The 25,032-nt window shown below is 46.0% G+C and overlaps 1 protein-coding gene across 1 annotated transcript in view; it reads left to right on the top strand.

Annotated features, from left to right (window-relative positions):
* MYDGF (myeloid derived growth factor) overlaps positions 1-19,560 on the top strand; it is a 45,901-nt gene extending 26,341 nt beyond the window's left edge. The window contains exons 3-6 of the mRNA XM_063914926.1: positions 974-1,035; positions 1,123-1,204; positions 2,510-2,564; positions 18,001-19,560. Of these exons, the coding sequence (XP_063770996.1) occupies positions 974-1,035; positions 1,123-1,204; positions 2,510-2,564; positions 18,001-18,080 (279 nt within the window). The 3' untranslated portion in view covers positions 18,081-19,560. The remainder of the gene's footprint in view (positions 1-973; positions 1,036-1,122; positions 1,205-2,509; positions 2,565-18,000) is intronic.
* Positions 19,561-25,032: the final 5,472 nt, after the last annotated feature.

The raw sequence follows: 25,032 nt of genomic DNA, 5'->3' as shown, positions 1-25,032 counted from the left end.
AATATCAGCGTGGTTAATCCAGGGGTAACATGAGTTATAGTAGCTAACTAGTCCTAAAACATTTTTTAGCAAGTATGTAGAATCATCACAACTTAAAACAGGTTGAACACCATGGGCAATTTGCCTCTATTCAACCTCAAATACTATGTTACTATGTTAATATCCTACGCATCGCTCAGGGGTGAGGGAACATTGATGATGATTTTGGTAATTGCGAGGTACTGACAGTCCCGATTGCATTCCGATAGCACTCTGAGGTCACTGCAGGGAATTGAGTTTCCCATGTTATGTGTTCTTTGGTAATTGACTGATGCGAAATGATGTATAATGCATATTGGGTGTTCTTGTTACGTGGGTAAATAAAAATGCATAATTCAGGTACTAAATCATTCATTTTTATAAGACCTCTAATACCCCTTTCACATCTCACTAAAAACCCGGTATCGACACGGCATATTGCCGTGTCGAAACGGGTCCGTGTGCGATGTGAAAGGTTCTTTTCAGAATTAGCGGGTCGCCTGACCCGGTAATTCAACCCGGTAAAAAAGAAGGGTTCTTACCGGGTTGATTACCGGGTCAGGTGCAGTGTGAATGGGAGCCGTTCCGATGCGACACGGCTCCCATTCACAGCATAGGCAGAGGCGGCGCAGGAGATGAGCTCATCTCCCGGCGCCGCCTCCACCCCCGCCCCTGCTGCTGCTGCGGCCCCTGCTGCTATGGCTACCGACCCGGTATATTGCCGGGTCGGAAAGCCAGCAACGGAGCGCAAATGCCGGATCCCACCCGGTAAGTACACGTTTCGCTTACCGCGTAGGATCCGGCATTTGCGATCTGAAAGCAGCATAATTAGGGTTCTTTTTCTTATTGTGTTTTAATGCTTCTTGAAATGTTTTATGCAGCTATTAAACCTTCTATGTCCTACTTGCACTGCAATTTAATTGATGTTAATAGACTTTATTACTTTTTCTGACAGAAATGGCAGATGAGCATTGGAGTAGATAAGGACAACACGCATTTCTCCTGCTCAATATGGAGGTAACGGAATAGGTTGCTTCTTATATCAGCCTTTGCTTTTGTTCAAGTACATTGCTTAAACTAGTGTGTTTATTTGTTTTGTTTCAGGCCCACGGGGGTATCCTATTTGTTCTTTACTATGTTCAAAGTAGAAGTGACCGGAGGCAAAATTGAATTCTGTGAAGCTTATGTAAGTTTCTCCTCCTTTACCAATAACTTCAACTGTTTCTACCACAATAAATATGAGGTAGATGTATGAAAAAAGGATTTTTCGTGCCTTTAATGTTAGGACCCGCTTCAATGCATTATCGTTGTAAAGCTAGCTTGTACACACTTAAACAGCATGTATTAAAATGCCTATTGCCAATATGAGAGTGCGTATTTCACCTCTCTGGTGATACGTAACCTCCCACATCAGCCTTCTTTTGCGGTGACCGCACCAGTAGAGTGCATGCGCCATCACTCACACCCCCAGTGAGCCCAGTGCTCTCCTCCAGCTGGCTTCAGGGCGCGTGCACGAGATCTTGCTATTATCGCAAGATCTCACATGCAGCATGGGAGTTGACACCTGCCACAACGGCTGTGGAGATAGTGCATCTACACCTGCAGCTTGTAGATAGCAGTACCGATATTGACAGAGGTACATAGTGTCCCTGTCTCAAAGAGCACTTCTCCTTCATACATGGGGGGAGAAGCGGCATCAACGCACATAACTGCGCTGATACTACATCTACCCCTATGTTCTCTGTACCACCCACCTACTTGTCTAAAGTTTATGAAATGATTTCAAACTAGGGATGGCCATTGGAAAGCATCTATGTTGCAGCATTGCTGCCATAGCTACATTCTTTGCAATAGCATTCAGTGGTTTAATCACCGGTGCACACGGGCAGTGGACGCTCTGCTACGAACATTCCTTCCTTGTGTACACATCAGGCGTGACATCCGCAGCTGTCGGAGAGAAGCATGCACTGGTTGCATCCATTGTAACAACCATTGATATTTTCAATCAGTGGTTTCTTATGTCCATTCCTATATAAGCCGTATTGTTCACCAATTTAGCTATATGTAATATGCGTAGTAGATTTGATAATGTTAATCATTACAAAATATCTAACTGTGCTATGTGCTTTAAGTAGATGAAGTCTCTTTATTGATGACCAGTTATTTATGTAACGCATTTACAGTGCATCCGGAAAGTATTCACAGCACTTCACTTTTTTCATATTTTGCTATGTTACAGCCTTATTCCAAAATGGAATAAATCCTTTTTTTCCCCTCAAAATTCTACACACAATACCCGATAATGACAACGTGAAAAAAGTGTTTTTGAGATTTTTGAAAATTTATTAAAAATAAAAAAACTAAGAAATCACATGTACATAAGTATTCCCAGCCTTTATGATGTTTAAACCACCAAAAGTTATGTATGTTTCAGCTGAAATCTAAATTCTTTTTATTACCTTTTTGTAATCTGAACATTCTGTGTCCTAAGTCTCAGGCAGACAAACCATTGAAGAAGTCAGAATATTTAGTAAGCTCTACAACAGGTAAGTTGGATATCCCAGATGTTTGCACGTTATATTCTTACATGGTATAAAAAAGTGTTTAACATTTATCATTTTAGTGACGGTTGTCCATGATAAAACATTATTTCTTCATCGGGGTACACTGGGGTTCCACAGGGAATAACATCGGGGTGTAGAGTTGGATCTTGATCCGAGGCACCAACAGGCTAAAAGCTTTGACTGTTCCCAAGATGCACAGCGCCGCTTCCTCTATAACCCTGCCTCCGTGCACAGGAAGGAGCTCAGTTTGTAAATTGAAGCCTGCAGTGTAGGCAGCTAACAGGGAGGGCTGCACTAGGCAGCCCTGAAAAGAGCTTTTTTAGAAGATAGAAGACTTCAAGGGCCGCAGCACAGGCACTTACAAGTGCTATATGTCATTCTGACATATCGTGCTTCGGCTCCCTCACCTTCCCCAGTGGCGCTGTATACTCCCGCGCCCTGGTTGCCGGGTACTTACAGCGGATTGCTCCGGTTTCTCTTCAGGCACACACACACTTACCGCTGCTCTACAGGATCGCGTGCCCGCATTATAGGGAGGAGGTAAGAGGGTCCACCAGGTGGGACCCGCTGAAAACCGTGATCCGCCGCGGACTCTAGGAGACGGGCCACGCGCGCTGGCTTGGACACTGTTGCTGTACAGGGACCCCACTAGACCACCTGGGCAGGGAGCACAGGTTGGATTACCTCATAATCCAATTTAATAGGCCCTGCAGTACCCAGTGGTGAAGTCCAGCAAGGGGATAAGGCTCTCACCTGTAGCCGCTCCCCCAGCCCCAGGCGCTATTTACTGCAAATGTTCTCGCCCTTGAGCTGCATCTCTGTCTCCCTCACTCCCTGTCAGCGCTTGGGCGGCATTACACACATGCTGAGCTTATTCTGGGACTGCTGGGCAATGTCTCCTCTGTAAAGCCGCCTGCATTATCAGCGCTGTGCATTTACAGGACACTTAAGTATTCTACATGTCATTTAGACAGTGTTAGTTAAGAACAAGTGCATTACTACAGGGATATTTAGTACAAGTACCCTGTGATATACATCCAGTCTTTACTGTGCATTGTTATATCTATATAGCTTTACTTAGGGGTACAGTTTGTACTTAGTATTGCTAGTCCAGTGCAGTTTTATTGATTGTAATAATTTCTCTTACGTCCTAGAGGATGCTGGGGTCCACATTAGTACCATGGGGTATAGACGGGTCCACTAGGAGCCACTGGCACTTTAAGAGTTTTAATAGTGTAGGCTCCTCCCTTTATGCCCCTCCTACCAGACTCAGACACCAGTGGGCAGACACTTACTTTAGTGTTCTCACCCGCAGTCACAGAAAGGTAAGTGTCTGCCCACTGGTTAAGCCACAGAGGGGAATCTGGCTGAAGCACCAGTAACGAATTTAATAACAGGAAGCCCCACAACACCATTACAGTTTCAGAGTTTATCATTATAACAATACATGGTATACTGTTTGGTGGATATTAGTTGGAATGTCCGTGATTGTATTGTCAATCATTCAGTGCAAGCAATTTGGACTTTCTAATATACAATGTATAACATAGGGAACGTTCAATTCGACCAGGCCGTTGGGTGTAATAACAAGAAGTTCCATATATTGTTACGTCCATAATTTAAATCGCTGTAACAATATATGTCATACCTTAGTTTAGTGTGAATACTTTTCACGTATAAATTTGTAACATTCAGCGCAGGCAACCTGAACCTTTTTGTATCTATTGTATAACACGGGTAATGGTGTAACCCGATCAGGCTGTCAGCTGCATCTATTAGGAGCGCAGATCAGAACCACTTTCGATATAGACTCAGCGGTACAGCAGTTGCAGCGCTATGAGGGGCGCCCTAGGCCAGCGCAAATACCCTTACACTGGTCACTGAGGCTATCAGGGACTCCGGTAAACGCTGCTAGCTTAATACCTCAGGCCAGTATAAATTTCAAATAGTGCGGGAAGATGCACCATGTTTGGGGGCGAAGCTTCTCCTCAGAGCGGACCCAGCAGCTCACCAGCGCCATTTTCTCCCTGCAGATCCACTTCCAGCGATGCTGACAGGGAGCGCTGTCCCTCCACACGACTCCACCTTTCCTGTGTGGTACCAGGGGGTTGTAGAAGGGGGTGGGAAGGCTGTAATTTTGCTGTGTAGTCTATTAAGGGTACACAGTTAGCGCCAGGCAGTTCTTATATAACTGTCTCTGGGGCGCTGTGTGTGCTAGCTCCAAACTCTGTCTCTCTCTGAAGGTACTTGGGAGGAAACTGTCTGACATTTTACTGTGTGTGTGTGTGTGTGTGTGTGTGTGTGTGTGTGTGTGTGTGTGTGTGTGTGTGTGTGTGTGTGTGTGTGTATGCAAATCTCACATAACCATGTCCAGGGACTCTGTGTCTTATGCTGCAGAGGAAGTATCTTCTCCAGAGGAATCAATTCCATGTACCCAGGAATGTAATATCATGTCTCAGACTTCTGAATCTGAGCCACAATGGCTGGCTTTCATCAAGGGAATGTTATCTCACATTTCTACTAGGGTTGCTCATACTGAGACTGAAACTCAGGTTTTAAGTAAGTTTGGTCGGGTTCTGTTTCCATTACTTCTAAATCCCCTAGCATATACCCAAAGAAATGTGCACTTGCCCAGATTATGCAAGCCGACACGGATACCAACTCTGACACAGCAGACGATGATGGGGATATGCTGAGGGGGGCGGCATCCCTTGCAAAGGGGGTGCAGCTCATGATTGAGGCCATTAGGTATGTGTTACACATTACTGACGCACCACCTGAGCAGGTTGAGGAGGCTTACTTCACAGACAATAAGAAAGCCTCGCTAACCTTCCCTGCGTCTAAAGAATTAAGCGCATTGTTTGAAAAGTCCTGGGAAACCTTGGAGAAAAGATTCTAGGTCCCAAAAAGGTTCTTGTTGCTTTTCCCTACCCCGAGGAGGATAGGAAAAAATGGGAAAACCCATCCATAGTTGACGCATCTGTCTCCAGACTGTCTAAAAAAAAGGTGGTTTTACCTGTCCCTGGATCTACCGCGTTAAAAGAACCGGCTGATCATAAGATTGACACTACGCTCAGATCCGTATACACTGCTTCAGGAGTGGCGTTAAGGCCCGCTATTGCCTATGCATGGATTTCTAAAGCCATAGTAAAGTGGTCAGGCATATTACTGGAGGACTTATATACGATGGATAGAAGTGACATTGAACTGTTTTTACATAACATACAGGATTCTGCGGGTTTCATGGTGGAGTCCATGAAGGACCTGGCTACTCTGAATGCAAGGATATCTTCCATGGCTGTCTCAACACGCAGGGGACTCTGGCTGCGCCAATGGTCTGCAGATGCGGAATCCAGGAGAAGTGTGGAGAACCTACCCTTCACACGTCAGGCTCTATTTGGGGAAGCGTTGGATGCGTGGATTTCCACGGCAACCGCGGGTAAGTCAACCTTTCTTCCCTCAGCTGCTCCTTCTACGAAGAAACCCTTTTCTTCATCAACATCACAGTCTTTTCAGACTGCAAAGACAAAAAAGTCCAAGCCTCCTACCACCTTCTTTAGAGGTGGTCGGGCAAGATCCAAAAAGCCTGCACCTGCAGGTTCCCAAGACCAGAAGCCTGCTTCTGGTTCCTCAAAATCCTCAGCATGACGGTGGACCGCACAGCCTAGAGAACGGGCTGGTGGGTGCGAGATTCAGACGTTTCAGCCACGTCTGGGTGTCGTCCGGCCTGGATACAGGATATTGTGTCCCATGGGTACAGACTGGAGTTTCAAGAACTCCCGCCTCACCGATTCTTCAAATCAGGCTTGCCAGCTTTACTGACAGAAAGGGCTACCCTACAGGAAGCCATCCAAAAATTGGAAAAGTCAGAGGTCATTGTTCCAGTTCCACCTCATATGCAACACATGGGTTACTATGCCAACCTTTTCGTGGTACCGAAACCGGATGGTTCGGTCAGACCGATTTTGAACTTGAAATCGTTAAACCCTTATCTGAGGGAGTTCAAATTCAAAATGGAGTCCCTGAGAGCGGTGATCTCAGATCTGGAGGAGGGAGAGTTTCTGGTATCCCTAGATATCAAGGATGCGTACTTCCACATTCCGATATGGCCGCCGCATCAGGTTTATCTCAGATTTGCACTGTTAGTCACTATCCGTTCCAGGCACTGCCATTCGTTCTCTCCACGGCACTGAGGGTGTTCACCAAGGTGATGGCAGATATGATGGTTCTCTTCCGCAGACAGAGAGTGAACATAATTCCATATCTGGACGATCTGCTGATAAAGACATCGTCCAGGGAGAAGTTGTTGCAGTCCATTGCTCTCACGACTCATCTGCTCAGGGAACATGGTTGGATCCTGAACCTTCCAAAGTCACATTTGGAGCCGACAAAGAGATGGTCTGTCTTTCCTGGGGATGATCCTTGACACGGAAGTGCAGAGGGTGTTTCTACCGGTGGAGAAAGCGTTGGTGATACAATCAATGGTTCGGGATGTCTTGAAACCTAACCGGGTATCGGTTCATCAGTGCATTTGCCTTCTGGGGAAGATGGTTGCCTCCTACGAGGCTCTACAGTACGGAAGATTTCATGCTCGGTCCTTCCAACTGGATCTCACCTACACATGCACCAGAGGATACGTTTGTCGCAGAAAGCAAGGATTTCACTCCTCTGGTGGCTGCAAATGCCTCACCTTCTGGAGGGCCGCAGGTTCGGGTTCAGAACTGGATCCTTTAAACCACGGATGCAAGTCTCAGGAAGTCTTCCAAGGAAGGTGGTCAAGTCTGGAATCCATTCTCCCAATAAACATTCTGGAACTGAGAGCCGTATACAACGGTCTTCTCCAAGTGGCACATCTTCTGCAAAAATCAGGCCATTCAAGTACAGTCAGACAATGTAACGACGGTGGCCTACATAAACCGGCAGGGAGGAACAAAGAGCAGAGCTGTTATGTCAGAGGTAACAAGAATCCTCCTCTGGGCAGAAAAGCACGCAGTGGCGCTGTCAGCAATCTTCCTTCCAGGAGTGGACAACTGGGAAGCAGAATTCCTCAGCAGTCACGATCTCCATCCAGGAGAATGGGGCATCCATCCGGAGGTGTTCACAGAGGTGACCAGTCTTTGGGGCGTTCTCAAATAGACATGATGGCCTCACGTCTCAACAAGAAACTTCGGAGGTACTGTTCCAGGTCGAGAGACCCACAAGGAGTGGCGGTGGATGCCCTGCTAACACTGTGGGTGTTCAAGTCAGTATATGTGTTCCCTCCACTTCCTCTCATTCCAAGAATTCTAAAACTCATAAAGAGAACAAGGGTTCAGGCAATTCTCATTGCTCCGTATTGGCCAAGGAGAGCTTGGTACGCAGATCTTCTGGACTTACTGCTGGAAGTTCCGAGTCCTCTTCCTTTTCGTGAGGATCTTCTGCAACAGTGGCCGTTCGCTTATCAAGACTTACCGTGGCTATGTTTGACGGCATGGAGGTTGAACGCCAGATCTTAACCCCGGAAGGGTATTCCAAACAAGGTTATTCCTACCCTGATACAGGCTAAGAAAGGAGTAATGTCTATACATTATCATCGCATTTGGAAAAAAATATGTGTCTTGGTGTGAATCCAAGAAGTTTCCTACGGTGGAGTTTCAACTTGGACGGTTTCTCCTCTTCCTGCAAGCAGGTGTGGATATGAGCCTGCGTTTGGGATCCATAAAGGTCCAGATTTCGGCTTTATCCATTTTCTTTCAGAAACAATTGGCTGTCCTCCCTGAAGTTCAGACTTTTTTTGAAAGGGGTTCTGCACATCCAGCCTCCCTTTGTGCTGCCGACGGCACCCTGGGATCTTAACGTGGTGTTGCATTTCCTGCAATCAGATTGGTTTGAGCCTTTACAAGATGCTGAGGTCAAGTTTCTCACGTGGAAGGCTGTCACTTTGTTGGCCTTAGCTTCTGCTTGACGTGTGTCGGAGTTGGGGCTTTGTCCTGTAAAAGCCCCTATTTAATCTTCCATGAAGATAGAGCTGAGCTCAGGACACGTCAGCAGTTCCTTCCAAAGGTTGTGTCGGCTTTTCATATCAACCAACCTATTGTGGTGCCAGTAGCTACTGACTCCTCAATTACATCAAAGTCCTTTGAAGATCTATGTGAAGAGGACTGCTCGTCACAGGAAATTGGACCCTCTGTTTGTCTTTTATGATCCCAAGAAAATTGGGTGTCCTGCTTCTAAGCAGATGATTTCTCGCTGGATCAGGTTCACAATTCAGCATGCATATTCTACGTCAGTATTACCGTGTCCAAAATCTGTTAAGGCCCACTCTACTCGTAAAGTGGGTTCTTCCTGGGCGGCTGCCCGGGGGTTCTCGGCTTTACAACTTTGCAGAGCGGCAACTTGGTCGGGGTCGAACACGTTTGCTAAGTTCTACAAGTTCGATACTTTGGCCTCTGAAGAGCTGAAGTTCAGTCAATCAGTTCTGCAGGAGCCTCCGCGCTCTCCCTCCCGTTCTGGGAGCTTTGGTACATCCCCATGGTACTAATGTGGTCCCCAGCATCCTCTATGAAATAAGAGAAAATAGGATTTTAATTACCTACCGGTAAATCCTTTTCTCGTAGTCCGTAGAGGATGCTGGGCGCCTGCCCAGCGCTTCGTTATCCTGCAGTGGTTACTTGGTTCAGTACTGCTTTGTTCTTAGTTAAGTACTGCGTTGTTACTTGGTTCAGTAATGTTATTCAGCTATTGCGGAGTTTTCAACCTAGTTAGCTTGGTTTGCCTTGTTTGTGTGAGCTGGTGTGAATCTCGCCACTATCTGTGTAAAATCCTTCTCTCGAAGTTGTCCGTCTCCTCTGGCACAGTTTCTAGACTGGGTTTGGTAGGAGGGGCATAGAGGGAAGAGCCAGCCCACACTATTAAACTCTTAAAATGCCAGTGGCTCCTAGTGGTACTAATGTGGACCCCAGCATCATCTACGGATTACGAGAAAAGGATTTACCGGTAGGTAATTATAATCCATTTTCTGGATTGTATATGTGAGTGTGTGCCAATAGCTGCTGTGTTATCTCTATTTCGTGTATCTCACACATATTGCTATCCCTATATTCTGTACCCTGAGGGGGGCTAAATGGGTATCCGTTCACATGGTCGACCATGTTATGGTCGACAGTCATTAGGTCGACCACTATTGGTCGACATTGACATGGACACATGGTCGACACATGAAAATGGTCGACACATGAAAGGTCGACATGAGTTTTTTAACTTTTTCTTTTGGGGAACTTTTCCATACTTTACGATCCACGTGGACTACGATTGGAACGGTAATCTATGCCGAGCGAAGCGGTAACGGAGCGAAGGCACCATGCCCGAAGCATGGCGAGCGAACGCGGTGCACTAATTGGGGTTCCCAGTCACTTTACGCAAAAAACGACACCAAAAAAAGTTAAAAAAACTCATGTCGACCTTTTTATGTGTCGACCATTTTCATGTGCCGACCATGTGTCCATGTCGACCATGTCAATGTCGACCAATAGTGGTCGACCTAATGACTGTCGACCATAACATGGTCGACCATTCATACCGGAACCGGTTAAATGCGTCCGGGTCCTCATATAATATAGTGTTTCACAGGATATACTACTTTGGTATTTTTCTCTGTGTTTTACAGTCACCACATACCTCTTAAATCCTCTGTTTGTGCTCTGCTTTGCAGTCACACTATACAGGGTTTTTTTTGTCAGGTAATTTGTCTGCTTTTATTGTACTAATACACCCTTAGGTTACGCTTACATATAATGTCTGCTAAACAGGGTGGTCGATCTATGGTTGATCTTGCACCATTCAGTGCTGGCGCCACGGATTACTCGGAGGAAAACATAGCAGCTGAGGGTTCAGGTATTGGGGGTTCTATACCCCATGGTCAGTCTGCAGCAACGGTGGCAAATCAAGACCCACCTTGGGCTGGTTTCTCTAATTTACTGACTACGCTAGTAACTAGGCTTGCACCCCCTATGGGACTTCCTGTGCCATTACAGCCACATATTGTCCCAGCAGTTAATCCGCCAAGGGCAGATACTCTGTCCTCTCAGTTACAGCATTTAAATCAGTCTCTGGCTAAGCAAAATCCTGACTCTTGCCCGCCGAAGACTAAGGGGTCATCTAAACGGTCCATTACTTCATCACAATCCACACATGTTTCGGATACCTCTTCCGATGAAGATGGCGCTTACACTGACCCTTCAGACACTGATGCAGATGCTTCTGATGGGGAATCTCTGACACAAGTGGATGTTCCTGACCTCTTGGAGGCTATCAGGCTGATTCTTCAAATCAATGATGATGAAGAGCCTCCAGCTACCTCTAAGAAACCAGTTTAAACGTCTGAAGGTTACTATATTAGTTTTACCTCATTCTGACCACTTGGTTGACATTTGTCAGGAATCCTGGGAAAATCCAGGAAAGAAATTTTCTCTGTCTAAAATGATGCTAGCTCGTTATCACCTCGCTGCAGAGTTAAGTAAAAATTGGGAAACACCTCCGCCGGTGGATTCACAAGTCACGTGTCTGGTGTGTCCTCTGCTCTGCCTGTCACTACCGTCACTTCGCTGAAGGAACTGACGGATAAGCGTGTGGAAGGTTGCTTGAAATCCATTTACACTTTTGCTGGAGCTGTGCATAGGCCCACTATTGCGGCCTCTTGGGCTGCTAAAGCTATAGAGGCCTGGGTTCAGGAAGTTGAAGCGGAACTACTGTCTAAATTTCCTGATAATGTTAGACAGTGTCTTTCATACATTATTACAGCCTCTCATTATATTCAGGAGGCGGCATCTGATGCAAGTATCCTGGCGGCCAAAGCGTCTACTACGTCTATTCTTGCTCGCCGGATCCTCTGGTTGCGGTCCTGGTCTGTAGATCTGGACTCTAAAAAGACCTTGGAGGTGATCCCATTTAAGGGAAACATTCTTTTTGGGGAAGATCTCAACAAGATTGTTGCTGCATGTTTGCCTAGTACTTCTCCTTCGGCTCCGAAGGCTAAGAGTACTTCCTTTCGACCTCCAAGTAAAGCAAAGGGTCAGGCGTACCTGAAACAGGCTCGCGCTTCCAAAACCTCTAAGCCCAAACCTAACCGTGCCTGGGCTGCCCATCAGCCTGCTTCCAAAACAGACAAGCCTGCTGCATGACAGGGCGGGCCTCCCCCTAGGAGATCCCAGGGTGGGAGGCCGACATCTACGGTTTGCTTGGGCGTGGTTACAGACCACTTCGGACGCCTGGGTAAGGGAAGTCGTCACTCACGGATACGCCATCTCTTTTAAGAAACGTCCCCCTCGCCAGTTTTGCTCAACAAACATCCCTTTGGATCGGGTAAAATTAAAAACTCTCCATTTGGTGGTACAATCTCTCCTGGATACAGGAGTGATAATACCGGTGCCTCTGGCTCAAAGAGTCAGGGGGTACTATTCCATGCTGTTCCTAGTCCCGAAACCGAATGGGTCCTCTCGGCCCAGTCTCAACCTCAAGTCTTTGAACAAATTTGTGAAAGTTTCCAAATTCCGTATGGAAACGCTTCGCTCTGTCTGTGGAGCCCAAGGACTATATGGTATCCATGGACATGCAGGATGCTTACCTGCAAATACCTATTGCAGTGTCGCATCAGCAATACCTGCGGTTTGCTATTGGCAACCTACATTTTCAATTCCAAGCCTTACCTTTCGGTCTGACCACGGCTACAAGAATTTTCACCAAGGTCATGGCAGTCATGCCGGCTCTACTCCGCCGTCAGGGTATCCGAATCCTGTTGTATCTGCATTACTTGTTGATCCTTGCGAACTCCTCCAGAGGTTCTCCTCTGTCATCTGGAACTGATGGTCCAATTCCTGCAAGCCCACGGTTGGCTCAATAACTGGAAGAAATCTTCCCTGGTCCTTGCTCAAAGCATGGTGCATCTGGGAGCGCTATTGGACACCCACAACCAGCGGTTGTTTTTGTCTCCGGAGAAGGTTCTGAAACTTCAGGACAAGATAAGATGCTTCCTTTCTCGCCCACGTGTGTTGGTACACTCGGCGATGCAAGTACTAGGCCTCATGGTGTTGGCTTTCGACATGGTAGAGTACGCTCAATTTCATTCCTGCCCTCTGCAGAGGTTAATACTCTCCAAGTGGGATGGCCTGCATCACCGGATCAGAGCTCGCATGATCTCCTTGACTCCGGAGGTCCGGTTGTCGCTGAGCTAGTGGCTACAGGACCAGCAACTGAGCAGGGGTCGTCCCTTCTGGATCTCTAAATAGGTCCTACTGATGACGGATGCCAGTCTGCGGGGCTGCGACACGGTGTTGGAGCAACACTCTCTTCAGGGTCGGTGGACTAGGGTGGAATCTCTCCTCCCGATAAACATTCTGGAATTGAGGGCAGTGTTCAATGCATTGACGCTAGCCCTGCCACTAGTACAGAACAGGCCTGTTCAAGTACAGTCAGACAACGCCACCACGGTGGCGTACATAAATCATCAAGGCGGCACTCGAAGCCGCATGGCAATGATGGAAGTGTCAAAAATCCTTCGTTGGGCGGAACGCCATCTGGCAGCCATATCGGCAGTGTTCATTCCGGGAGTCCTCAACTGGGAAGCAGACTTCCTCAGTCATCAGGACGTACACGCCGGAGAGTGGAGCCTTCATCCAGAAGTCGTTCAACTCCTAGTGGACAAGTGGGGCCTACCAGATGTAGACCTGATGGCGTCTCGACACAATCACAAGGTTCCGGTCTTCGGAGCAAGGAAAACGGATCCTCAAGCAGCATTCGTGGACGCACTGGCAATTCCATGGAACTTTCGGCTGCCGTATGTGTTCTCTCCGGTTTCACTTCTGCCCAGGGTGATAAGGAAGTTCAAGCAAGAAGGAGGAATGCTACTTCTAATCGCTCCAGCGTGGCCCAGATGGCATTGGTTCTCAGACCTGCAGAGTCTCTCGATAGACCACCTCTTTCAGGTCCCTTGTGTTTACCAGGATCTGGCCCAACTGGCTTTGACGGCATGGCTCTTGAAGCTTCAGTTCTGAGGGCCAAGGGATTTTCTGAGGCGGTCATTCATTCAAACTATGTTGAATGCCCGTAAACTGGCTTCGGCTCAGATTTATTATAGGGTCTGGAATTCTTACTTCGCCTGGTGTGCGACTAACCATTATGATGCATACAAGTTCACTACTGCCAAACTTTTGGCTTTTCTACAACAGGGCCTGGACTTAGGCCTTCGTCTGGCCTCCCTCAAGGTTCATATTTCGGCATTGTCGGTGTGGTTTCAGAGAAAAATGCGACTCTGCCTGACGTTCATACTTTCACTCGGGGTGTTTTATGGATTCAACTTCCCTATATTCCTCCTGTGGCTCCTTGGGATTTGTCGGTTGTTCTGGATGGCCCTACAAGAGTCTCCGTTTGAACCTCTTTTGTCTGTGGACTTTAAGTGGCTTACTCTTAAGGTCTTGTTTTTGCTGGCTATTGCCTCTGCTAGACGGATTTCAGACTTGGGTGCCTTGTCCTGTCGGTCACCCTTTCTGATTTTTCACCGTGACTGGGCGGTTCTTAGAACTCGTCCTGGTTATTTGCCTAAGGTTGTTTCGTCTTTCCACCTTATGGAAATGGGGCCTGGACTGCACACCCTAGCTGCTTATAATGGGATGTGCTACCTTGCTAGGACTAAGTACTACATTACTACAACATAGGAACAAAGGGTGCAGGTGCACCATATACCATTAAAATTATTATAACCGGAATATAATATTTGAGGTTCTTGGCATATATTGGCCAGTATATGAGCCTGCCCACCTGCTTTACGGTGACCTCATTGGACAGGTCCCTAACACTATAGGGGTTCACCTCCAGGACGCAGAGCACCCCCAGACCACCCCAGCCACACCACCCCAGGGCACCACACAGAAAAAGGATAGGAGTGAAAGATCAGTGTTAATCAAATGAAAGAGGCTGCTGAATGTAAAAGAAAAAAAAAGAGGACAGCAGTAAAGTGTCAGAGTGTTAGAATGTAACGTTTAGCTGAGCAGTGTTTATAAGTGTAAAAGATATGTGAAAAATGCTACATAAATATTAAACAAACACAATGTGATATAAGTGTTAAAAGTAAATGTAAGGTGGTGATGCCCCAAGGCGGCCCAACCAGAGCAATATAGGGAGCTCCACGCCCCAAACTGACTTTCCACCTTTAACCAGGAAATTGTGGTTCAGGCATTTACCTCTCCAGGTTTATCCTCCAAAGAGCGGTCTTGGATGTGGTACGGGCGCTCTGTATTTATGTGAAGAGAACAGCTTCTCTTAGGAGATCTGATTCCCTCTTTGTCCTTTTTGGTTTTCACAAACGTGGCTGGCCTGCTAATAAGCAGACCTTGGCCAGATGGATTAGAATGGTGATTGCACATGCTTATTTACAGGCTGGTCTTCCAGCTCCTGCTACCATCAAAGCCCATTCTACTCGGTCTGTTGGACCTTCTTGGTTGACCCGACATGGTGCAACCCTTGAACAATTGTGCAAGGCGGCTACTTGGTACTCCGTGAACACGCTCATAAGGTTCTATGCCTTCGATACTTCCTCCTCCCAGGATGCCTCCTTTGGACGCCGGGTTCTTGTGCCCGCTACAGTGCATCCCCTCCCATGAGGAACTGCTTTAGGGGGTGGTATTCATGTGACCGACGATCACATGACCTCCTCCAGCTTCCCGACCCCCACTATCCCGATGGTCGGCATGCCGACCAACAGGGACTATTTCCACTCGTGGGTGTCCACGACACCCATAGAATGGGAACAGAACCCGTGGCGACCGTAGGTCGCCACCGAGCCCGCAGCATGGCGAGCGCAGCGAGCCCGCAAGGGGCTTGCTGCACTCGCCTCTCCCCGCCGGGATACCGGCGTTGGTATGCTGCCGGGATCCCGGCGTCGATAAGCTGACCGGCGGTCAGGAAACCGCCGGTCAGCCATGCTACACCCGCTTTAGGACATCCCTGATGTTATCCCTGTGGAACCCCAGTCTACCCCGCTGCAGAAAAGGAGATTTATGGTAAGTACTTACCTTTGTTAAATCTCTTTCTGAGAGGTACACTGGGTTCCACAAGGCACCCACCCTGACGCACTTAGCTTCTTTGGGTTTGTATGGCATTAGCCGCTGGTACCTTCTCCCGTCGCGAGAATGTGGTATATGTGGCTACTAACGGTTGTGTCTCTTTTACCTGCTACTGCATTGGACTGGTTAACAAAACTGAGCTCCTGTGCACGGAGGCGGTTATAGAGGAGGTGGCGCTGTTCATCTTGGGAACAGTCAAAGCTTTTAGCCTGTTGGTGCCTTGGCTCAAGATCCAACTCTACACCCCGATGTTATCCCTGTGGAACCCAGTGTACCTCGCAGAAAGAGATTTAACAAAGATAAGTTCTTACCATAAATCTCCTTTTTCATATTTCAACCTTACCAAATTAAAAAAAATGCTTAAACGTAATGTATAAAATTCATTAGTTTGTCTATCCGATTGTGCAAACCAGCTTTGGATCCTTGCCAGGTTTTAGGCAAGGGAATTAGGGTACTGGTCGGACTGCCTGCTGGTGTACGCTGGTCAGAACTTTGACCCGGGGAGCAGTTTCTGGTACCTCCACTGGATGGATTTAGATGAAAACTTCACAGAGTGGTAAAATTGGATCCCAGAATGTCTTCTGATATCCAATTTTACCACACTTAAGTTTTACCATGTAGTTGGGGTAATGGTTGGACCGCCTGTTAGTGATCAGCAGGCAGAATTTTGACCCGGTGAGCCTGTTCTGGCCTTCCACTGGATGGATTTTGATGAAAACTTCAGAGCGATAACAGTGGGTCCAAGAAAACATACTAATTGGTTGATGTCCTGGTCGGACATTTTGTTGGTGTACGCCAAACAAACTTTGACACTGGAAGCATGATCTGGGCCTTCCACTGGATGGATTTGGATGAAAAAACTTTCATGATCTGTGATAACTGACAGAAATAACCATAACTCAGTGAACTAAAATAACTGGCAGAAAAGGAGGTTGGAAGACAAAAAATATTGTGTACCCAAAAGCCTCGGAATAGCAACATTGAGAACAGAAGGACATCTTTAAACCCAGCTCACAATGTAAAAGTGGTTATAAAACAAAATATTTGTGCTACTGGTGACACCCCTCCACCCCCCCCCCCCAAGAAAAACAAAAAACAAAACACTGGGCACCCCATGGGTGTGTTGGAAGAGATCCTAAGCTACCATGTAGTATTAGTTATCCAACTCAATTGATAACTTTAATAAAATGTAAACCCTGGCAACGACGTATATATGGGATGTAGTTATGTGAGCAGCGGTCCACAATACCGACGCCGGGGTCCCGCCCTCTCACAATCCCGACAGTTGGCATGCTGACTAACAGGGACTATTCCCACCGATCCTGCAAGGGGCTCCGTTGCACTCGCCCCCCCCCATCGCCCCCCTTATTCTTCCTCTGGGCATCTAAAAACCGAGATCCCGACGTCTGTATGGAGTTGCAAACCAAACCCATATATATATATGTCTCCACTGCACAGTGCTTTGTTTGTATGTTTGTTTATGTCCTAAACCACTTGGACAATTTAGCTGGTTTACAGCATATATGGAATGCGGTAAACGGAGAGGATAGGTCAAAATATGCTAGCAAACCACACAAAAAGCAAGAGACATATAGAGATCACTAGAACGATAACCACTACAGCCGAGGGGGGGAGGGAGATAGTGTGCCTTGCCCCCCCCCCCCCCCCCCTCCCCTCCATAGACCACACATAATAAGTGTTTGTAGTTTATAAATCATACAGATTCAGCTTCACTTAAGGGGTTCTCAAATGTGGTCCTCAAGCCACCCCAACGGACCAGGTTTAGGCATATACATAGCACAGTACAGTTGATTAAATCAAATTGACTGATGTGCTAATTAAGTCACCTGTGGCCAAGCATGGATAAACTTAAAATCTATACCTCGGGGGGTGCCTTGAGCACTACGTTTGAGAACCTCTGCATTAAGGCGATCCCCTCCTCTAGCGGTCTGATCAATAGACTCAATCCTGGAACAGCCAGACAGCAGGGATCACATTGAGGGGTCTCAATCGGGTCTACTACGATTGGCCATCGAGTGCCTCCTGTCTCAATCCATGTTTTCTGAGCCCTTTACTAATTTTACAATGTTCTCTAAATATCTTTTTAAGTTTCATTTATTGATAAATTACTATTTTTATTGTTTACGTGTATATTAAGTATTTTATTGGTTATGAATAAATATTATTTTAAGGGCTGAAAGACATGACAACAAATGTTGCCTTCTTTCCTAAACTTTTAGATCCCCAAAAGTGATGTCTCCAAAAGTTAAATATTACACAAATTTTCTTAACAGCTCAATGTCTTCCCTTTTTCTCTCTTCCAGTTTCCGACAGACCAGGTTCCTTTTCTTCATCTCTGTACAAGTTAACAGTTGTGGCCAGTTCTTCGCATGAAGAGTTGTGACACTACTAGCAAAATCTTTGTGGAACAATTGAAGTGACTTTCTCTTTTGCTATGATAGAAGATGTATGGCTTTTGAAAAACATGCAAATCATTTCTGGTAGTAAAAACGGGGGTATAGATAACTGGAGCTGGTCATACTTTGGTGATTTTTGTATATATAACTGTTTCAGTTACTTTTGCCCTTTCCAGCGCTTTATTACAAAACCGGTTTGTCACCTATTTGTCTTAATACAATTGGGGATATATAATTTGGTTCGAGTTTGCCGGAGATGTGGGATGTCTGGCGAGAATCGACTTCTTTTTCAAGAGGCAATAATTTACAAGGCAAAACCAGTACATGATTGTCGCTATAAAAATACAGCCATTCTCGGCCAATATCTTGCAACTCCGGCAAGCTCGGACCCTATTACATATACCTCTGTGAGTGTAAATTCTTAGTAGTGCCAGTAAAGTTGAAATACCCCTTAACAGAATCCATCACCGTTTATTAAAAGCTTGTTGAAATAATTAAAAAAACCTTCTTGAAATTAATAAATAAATAAATAAATTGTTTGTCACCCCCCCCCAGTAAATCCATTGTCTCTTTAAACTTGTGATTTTAGGGGGGATGCAGTTAAAATGCCAGCTGTGTGGATCCCAGCGTTCAGGATACCAACACCAAAATTCCCGCCTGTTGACAATGCCGCCAGCCGGAATACCGGCACACAAGGGCTATTGCCACTCGTGGGTGTCCGTGACACCCATATAGTGGGAATAGATCCTGTGGCAAGTACAGCAAGCCACTGAGCCTGCAAGGGGAGACTCAGCGCTCGCCCCGCTGCCAGCATTCTGGCGAGTGGGATGCAGCTGTTGAAATAAATATTGACAGCCGGCATCCCATCCGCCGGGGAAACGTATGTAATCCGTTTAGGGAACGGTGTGTCAGAATATGGCAATTACTTTTGGTTATGAGGATACCATGTATGCATGAATTTAGTAATTGTCTGAGCCATTGTGCGGTCGCTTAGCATAGGATAAACTTTAAGCGTCTGTCCTTTTGCTAATTCTCTGTTTTCTTGGTGATCCAATTACACTCATCAATGTGATCTGAGCACGTGTGTCTACTTTTGCAGATAGTAAAAAGCTTATATTTGTGCCAAACATGCTTATGAAATCATCCAACATTTTAAACTCATTAACAAATAAATAACGATAACATTCCAGTCTATACATTTTAAATAATGCTGCTTTATAAATAATGGGGCTGTCATCTCTGTACTGTAAGTTCAGCAATTCTATGGCCGGATCAATACAATTCAAGAGAATGTAGCATGACAATCCATTGGTACATTTTTAATATAAGTCATGCATTCTGAATATTAGGTAATGCTTCATGCCACTGGTTCCTAGCCAAAATTACTAGGTTGCATACTGGTTTACTCACAAAATATGAATGCATGTTTATGGTGCATATTATTCAATAAAGTTAACTGTGCATATGTGTTATGCTTACACTCAGTTCTGTAGGTTTATAGGCCTTGTGACGCTCACGCAATTACCCACTGTCCAGCAGTCTTTTAGCCTTCTGCAATGCTAGGCTTGCCCTATAGCAGCTACTTTTCCAGGGTGAATTAGGTCCACACCATACTCCGATGCCCCCAGGTTTTTTGTATGTACAAGGCGACTATCGGAGGCTTGGCAGGGGTAAATGCAGTATGGTGAGACGTTCACCAGACACATCCTTACTACAATGTTAAGGCACAGACTGAGAGGTATATAGGGAGTGCACAGGAGTGCAACAATGCATAGATAAATTAACCCAGGTGATGTTGCAGATGCAACAATGCACAGGCTGGAATAAATATAACACAAATGATTTGTAAATGCAACAATGCACAGGATGGAATGAATGTAACACAGATGATTTGTAAATGCAACAAAGCACAGGATGTCATAAGCAACTTAATCAAATATAAATGCAACAATGCACAAGGTGGAGACAAAGAAATATAGGCAAAGAGTGCCTGTGTGGAAATTCCACACCAAAACCTGAATACAAGGCTAGCTTGATCCGATCAGGATAGCAGTCAGACAGGGTCTCAGAATCACGAGTGTTCACAGGCTGACAGGTTCTCACTTAGAGCAGGAACTATCACCAGCGATTTGGGGGTAAACTGGGAGAGAATATAAATGGGCTATGCCTAATCATAGACCTGATTAACAACTAAGTGCAGCTGCCCTGCTGCACTTACTACCAAAACTAAGCAACGGGGAACGGCTTCTGCTTCTAGCATCTCCATTGCCTAGGAGTGCGGCGGCTCCCAGCGCCCGGTGTCAGCCTGTTGCCAGGCGCCGGGCGAGGACCAGGAGACCTTGCGACCGGCATCTGCCTGTTGCTAGGTGCCCGGCGGGAGGCGCGGCGTCCCGGCTCCTAGGCAATGGTCGGGACACGCGACCTCTGCACTAACAATATGTAGATTATAAAACATGTTTTTATTGTTTTAGTATACCCTTCATACCTTTTTTGGATAAAACCAGCATTCATAGTACAGACAAGTCAAAAAGGACAATTCATATAGCCATGAGTTGGCTGGGGGAAAAAAAAAAAACACTGCTGCAAGATTTTGTGTTACTCTGTGTTAAGATAGAGGGAGTAACGTGGTACTATGGCCAAGGGAAATGTATACCCATGAAGCCTTAAAACCATTGCTTGACTCCAACTGAAACTTCCATAAAATCCAACAGAAGAATACCTGAAACAGTATAATGTCCTCCTCAGACAATCTCGAAACGAGGGGACGATAGATAAAAACCAATATGAGTATTTGGAGACAAAAGATCCAAGGGTAGCTAGATTTTATATGCTACCCAAAGTCCACAAGAACTGAGACATTCCCACAGGAAGACCTATCGTTTTTGGGGGGATTAACAATTTAACTGAGAAAGCGAGTAACTTTGGGGACAAACACCTGAGAAAATGTGTGATTAGCCTTTCCTTATGTGTAAGAGACACGAGGGACATCCTGACGAGAATAGAAAATCTGTGCCTAACCCCAGAAACTTGGATAGCCAAATGTGATGTTTGTAGAATCTTTGTACTCTAGCATACATCATGCTCTGGGCTTGAAGGCAACAGAATATTTTTTCCAAATTGAAGCGCAGAGTGACTTTAACAATTTCTTTTACAACTTCTAGAATGTGTCCTTATTTCACGTTTAATGGAAGTTTTTTTACTTGCAACAGAGAGGTTCTGCGATGGGCACAGCGTGCGCACCCACCTATGCCAGTTTGTATGTGGGCTGGTGGTCTCTTTACTCAGACACAAGAACTATACACAGTATGTCCTTCTTTGGCTACGGTACATAGACCTGTTTATTACTTGGGACGGAGATAAAGAGATCTTTCAAGAATTCATTACAGTCTTAAATTCCAATCCATTCAATCTAAAACTCACAATGGAAATGAGTCAACATGCTGTAAATTTCCTGGATCTTACAATTTCCATTGAAAAAGATGGACACCTAATGTCAAACCTATTTAGGAAAAAAACAGCAACTATCCGTATTCTACGCGCAAAGTTTTCATCTAAAATCAGTTATCTCTGGAGTACCAAAGGGTGAATTTTTAAGAACACGGAGAAATTGTGAAATCCATGACGTCTTTGAGAAGAGGGCAAAGGAGCGTGAAAGAAGATTGATATCAAGAGGTTACAGCAGAAGATCGACATGAAAGGCCTTTAATTCAGCAAGAACTAGACATATGAAGGATATTGCTCAAGGATATTGAGCAACAACCTATTCGACTCATTGGAACCTACAATCAATGGCATCACCAGATCATGACCTATCCAAAATCATTGGGGATAGAGTGCAGATCGGTTGGAGGAGAGTGAAGAATCTGAGAGATTCCTTAGTTCAAAGCCATCTAAAAACAGAAACCCTAACACAATCAACACCAAAAGGCTTCTTCAGCTGTGGCCACTGTAAGGCATGCCAATATACTGTTAGAACTAAACAATACACAAATAAATTCAATCATATCTGGCAAATTCAGGATTTCCTCAATTGTAATTCACAGAACATAATTGTCCATGCAGTTTTAAATACAATACAAAGAAATATGAGACAGCGCTTCTTTACTTTGATTTTCCTTTTATAAAATAAAACACAATAAAATACAGATACCGGCCAGTACCTTTAAAAATACATTATATTCTACAACATAATAATAATCATCATAACCATATCACTTGGCCACATTGGAGCCTGCCAGTTTAAATACCCTGATAATAAAATGGAGATCTTATTTTATATCATAGTCCCATGAATGTTCATCTATGATCTCTGGAAGCAAGTAATCAGCTGTATTGTGCACAATAATTTCTCGTAAGCAATATACTCCCAGATAACTGTTGTTTCACCTCTGGGGAAAGCTGTTAATAAGCATGCATAGCTCAGTGCAAATTAGTATTCAGCAGTTCTAATAAAAAATTAAAATGAGGCTTGGCTCTGTAGTTTCAGATGTCTGAAATGGAGGCTTGAATCGCGGGCGCAATGCGCATGCACGAACCGCAAAATCGGGTATTTAAAGATCTAATCATACACTGAAGCACTATTAACACTGAGGAAGCCGCTGATGGTAATTTGGTGGCGACGAAACGCATATGTTATGGACAGGACACCTAAGGACAGAAATATCTTTGCAGCATTTATCTGCTAAGCCGGCCGGCAATTACCTATTCTGCATACCCCAGTGCTAAGGGGATAGCACGGACTCTGCACAGGCAGCTTGGAATTCTAGGCAAGGCTGCAAGCTACAGGAGCAGCTGTGAGAGGTATTATTGGTGTAATGCATGGTGCATCTAAAAGAACTGCTTTTCTCATACGTCCTAGAGGATGCTGGGGATGCTTCAAGAACCATGGGGTATAGACGGGATCCGCAGGAGACATGGGCACTTTAAGACTTTAAATGGGTGTCAGCTGGCTCCTCCCTCTATGCCCCTCCTCCAGACTCCAGTTAGATTCTGTGCCCAGGGAGACTGGTCACACACAGGGGAGCTCTACTGAGTTTCTCTAAAAAAGACTTTATGTAGGTTTATTATTTTCAGGAAGACCTGCTGGCAACAGGCTCCCTGCATCGTGGGACTGAGGGGAGAGAAGCATACCTACTACTGTGAGTTTCAAGGCTCTGCTTCTTAGGCTACTGGACACCATTATCTCCAGAGGGTCTGATCGCTAGGTACGCCTAGATGCTCGTTCCCGGAGCCGCGCCGTCACCCCCTTACAGAGCCAGAAGTCAGAAGACGGGTGAGTAAAAGAAGATCAGAAGACTTCAGTGATGGCAGAAGGCTTCAGTGTCTTTGGGGTACCGCGCAGCGGGCGCGCTGCGCGCCATGCTCCCACACACAGCGGCACTACAGGGTGAAGGGCGCAGGGGGGGGGGTGGGGCGCCCTGGGCAGCATAATAGCTCATAAATACCTGGCAAAAGAGGAATACAGTGCTTTGGCACTATATCCAGACCCCCGCCAGTATAAAGAATATGAAAATTAGCGGGACTGAAGCGCGCTATTAAGGGGGCGTGGCTTAGCCCTCACAGCTCTAATCAGCGCCATTTTCTCTTCACAGAGCTGCAGAAACGCTGGTCCTAGCCTCCTACACTACTGTCCAAGTAACAGGGTGCAAAACGGGGGGGGGGGCACAGTAAATTTGGTGCTGTTTTAATAATTATAAAAGCGCTAACAGGTCTGAGGCATTTTGTATAAGTTTCAGTACCGGGATAGGCGCTGGGTTGTGAGCTGGCAAACTTCCTCTGTGTTTCTCTGACAGGCTTTACTGTGGGTCTGTCCCCTATAGCCCAGTGTGGTAGCGGGTGTCGGTACGCGGGTGTCGACATGTCTGAGGCTGAGTGCTCTTACTAGGAGGAGGCTGGAGTGGGCACAGAAAAGACTGGGAGTGAACGTGTCAGCACCGCCGACGGCTGACTGGGTAAATGTTTTGAGTGTTTTGAATGCAAATGTGGCTCGATTAAATAAGAGATTGGATAAATCTGAGTCTCAGAACCAGACATGGAGAAAATCCATGGAGGATGCATTATCACAAGTTCAGACCCCCTCGGGGTCACAGAAGCGTTCATTTACCCAGATAGCGGATACAGATACCGACACGGACTCTGATTCCAGTGTCGACTATAGTGATGCCAGATTGAATCCTAAACTGGCTAAGAGCAATTCAGTACATGATTGTGGCGATAAAAGACGTATTACATATCACGTAAGACCCTGCTGTTCCTGATACTAGGGTCTGTATGTTTAAGGGAAAGAAATCTGAGGTGACGTTTCATCCCTCTCATGAACTGAACGCTCTTTTTGAAAAAGCTTTGGAAAATCCTGACAAGAAATTACAGGTTCCCAGGAGAATTCCGGTGGCATATCCGTTCCCCTCTGGGGACAGGGAAAAGTGGGAGTCAACCACCACGGTGGACAAAGCTCTATCGCGTCTGTCCAAAAAGGTGGCGCTTTGGTCTCCTGCCACGGCAGCCCTAAAGGATCCTGTGGATCGTAAGCAGGAAAATACACTAAAATCCATTTATGTCGCCACAGGTGCATCGGCATGGGTGAGTAGCGCTATTGAAAAGTGGGCAGATAACTTGTCATCTGATATAGATTCCCTGGACAGGGATAGCGTTCTTTTGATACTGGGTCATATCAGGGACGCTGCAGCCTATCTAAAGGAAGCTGTGAGGGATATTGGCCTTTTGGGATCAAGGGCCAATGCCATGGCAGTCTCGGCTAGGAGGGCATTGTGGATTCATCAATGGAATGCTGATGCTGACTCGAAGAAGGCTAAAGGTGGTGTCTTGTTTGGTGACGGCCTCGCTGACCTGGTATCTACGGCTACCGTGGGTAAGTCATCGTTTCTACCTTATGTCCCTGCACAACAAAAGAAAACTCCACACTATCAGATGCAGTCCTTT

The sequence above is a fragment of the Pseudophryne corroboree genome, chromosome 1 (assembly GCF_028390025.1).
Source record: "Pseudophryne corroboree isolate aPseCor3 chromosome 1, aPseCor3.hap2, whole genome shotgun sequence".
Lineage (NCBI taxonomy): Eukaryota > Metazoa > Chordata > Amphibia > Anura > Myobatrachidae > Pseudophryne > Pseudophryne corroboree.
Note: the sequence above shows the minus strand (reverse complement) of the source record. Positions and strands in the feature narration are given on the sequence as shown.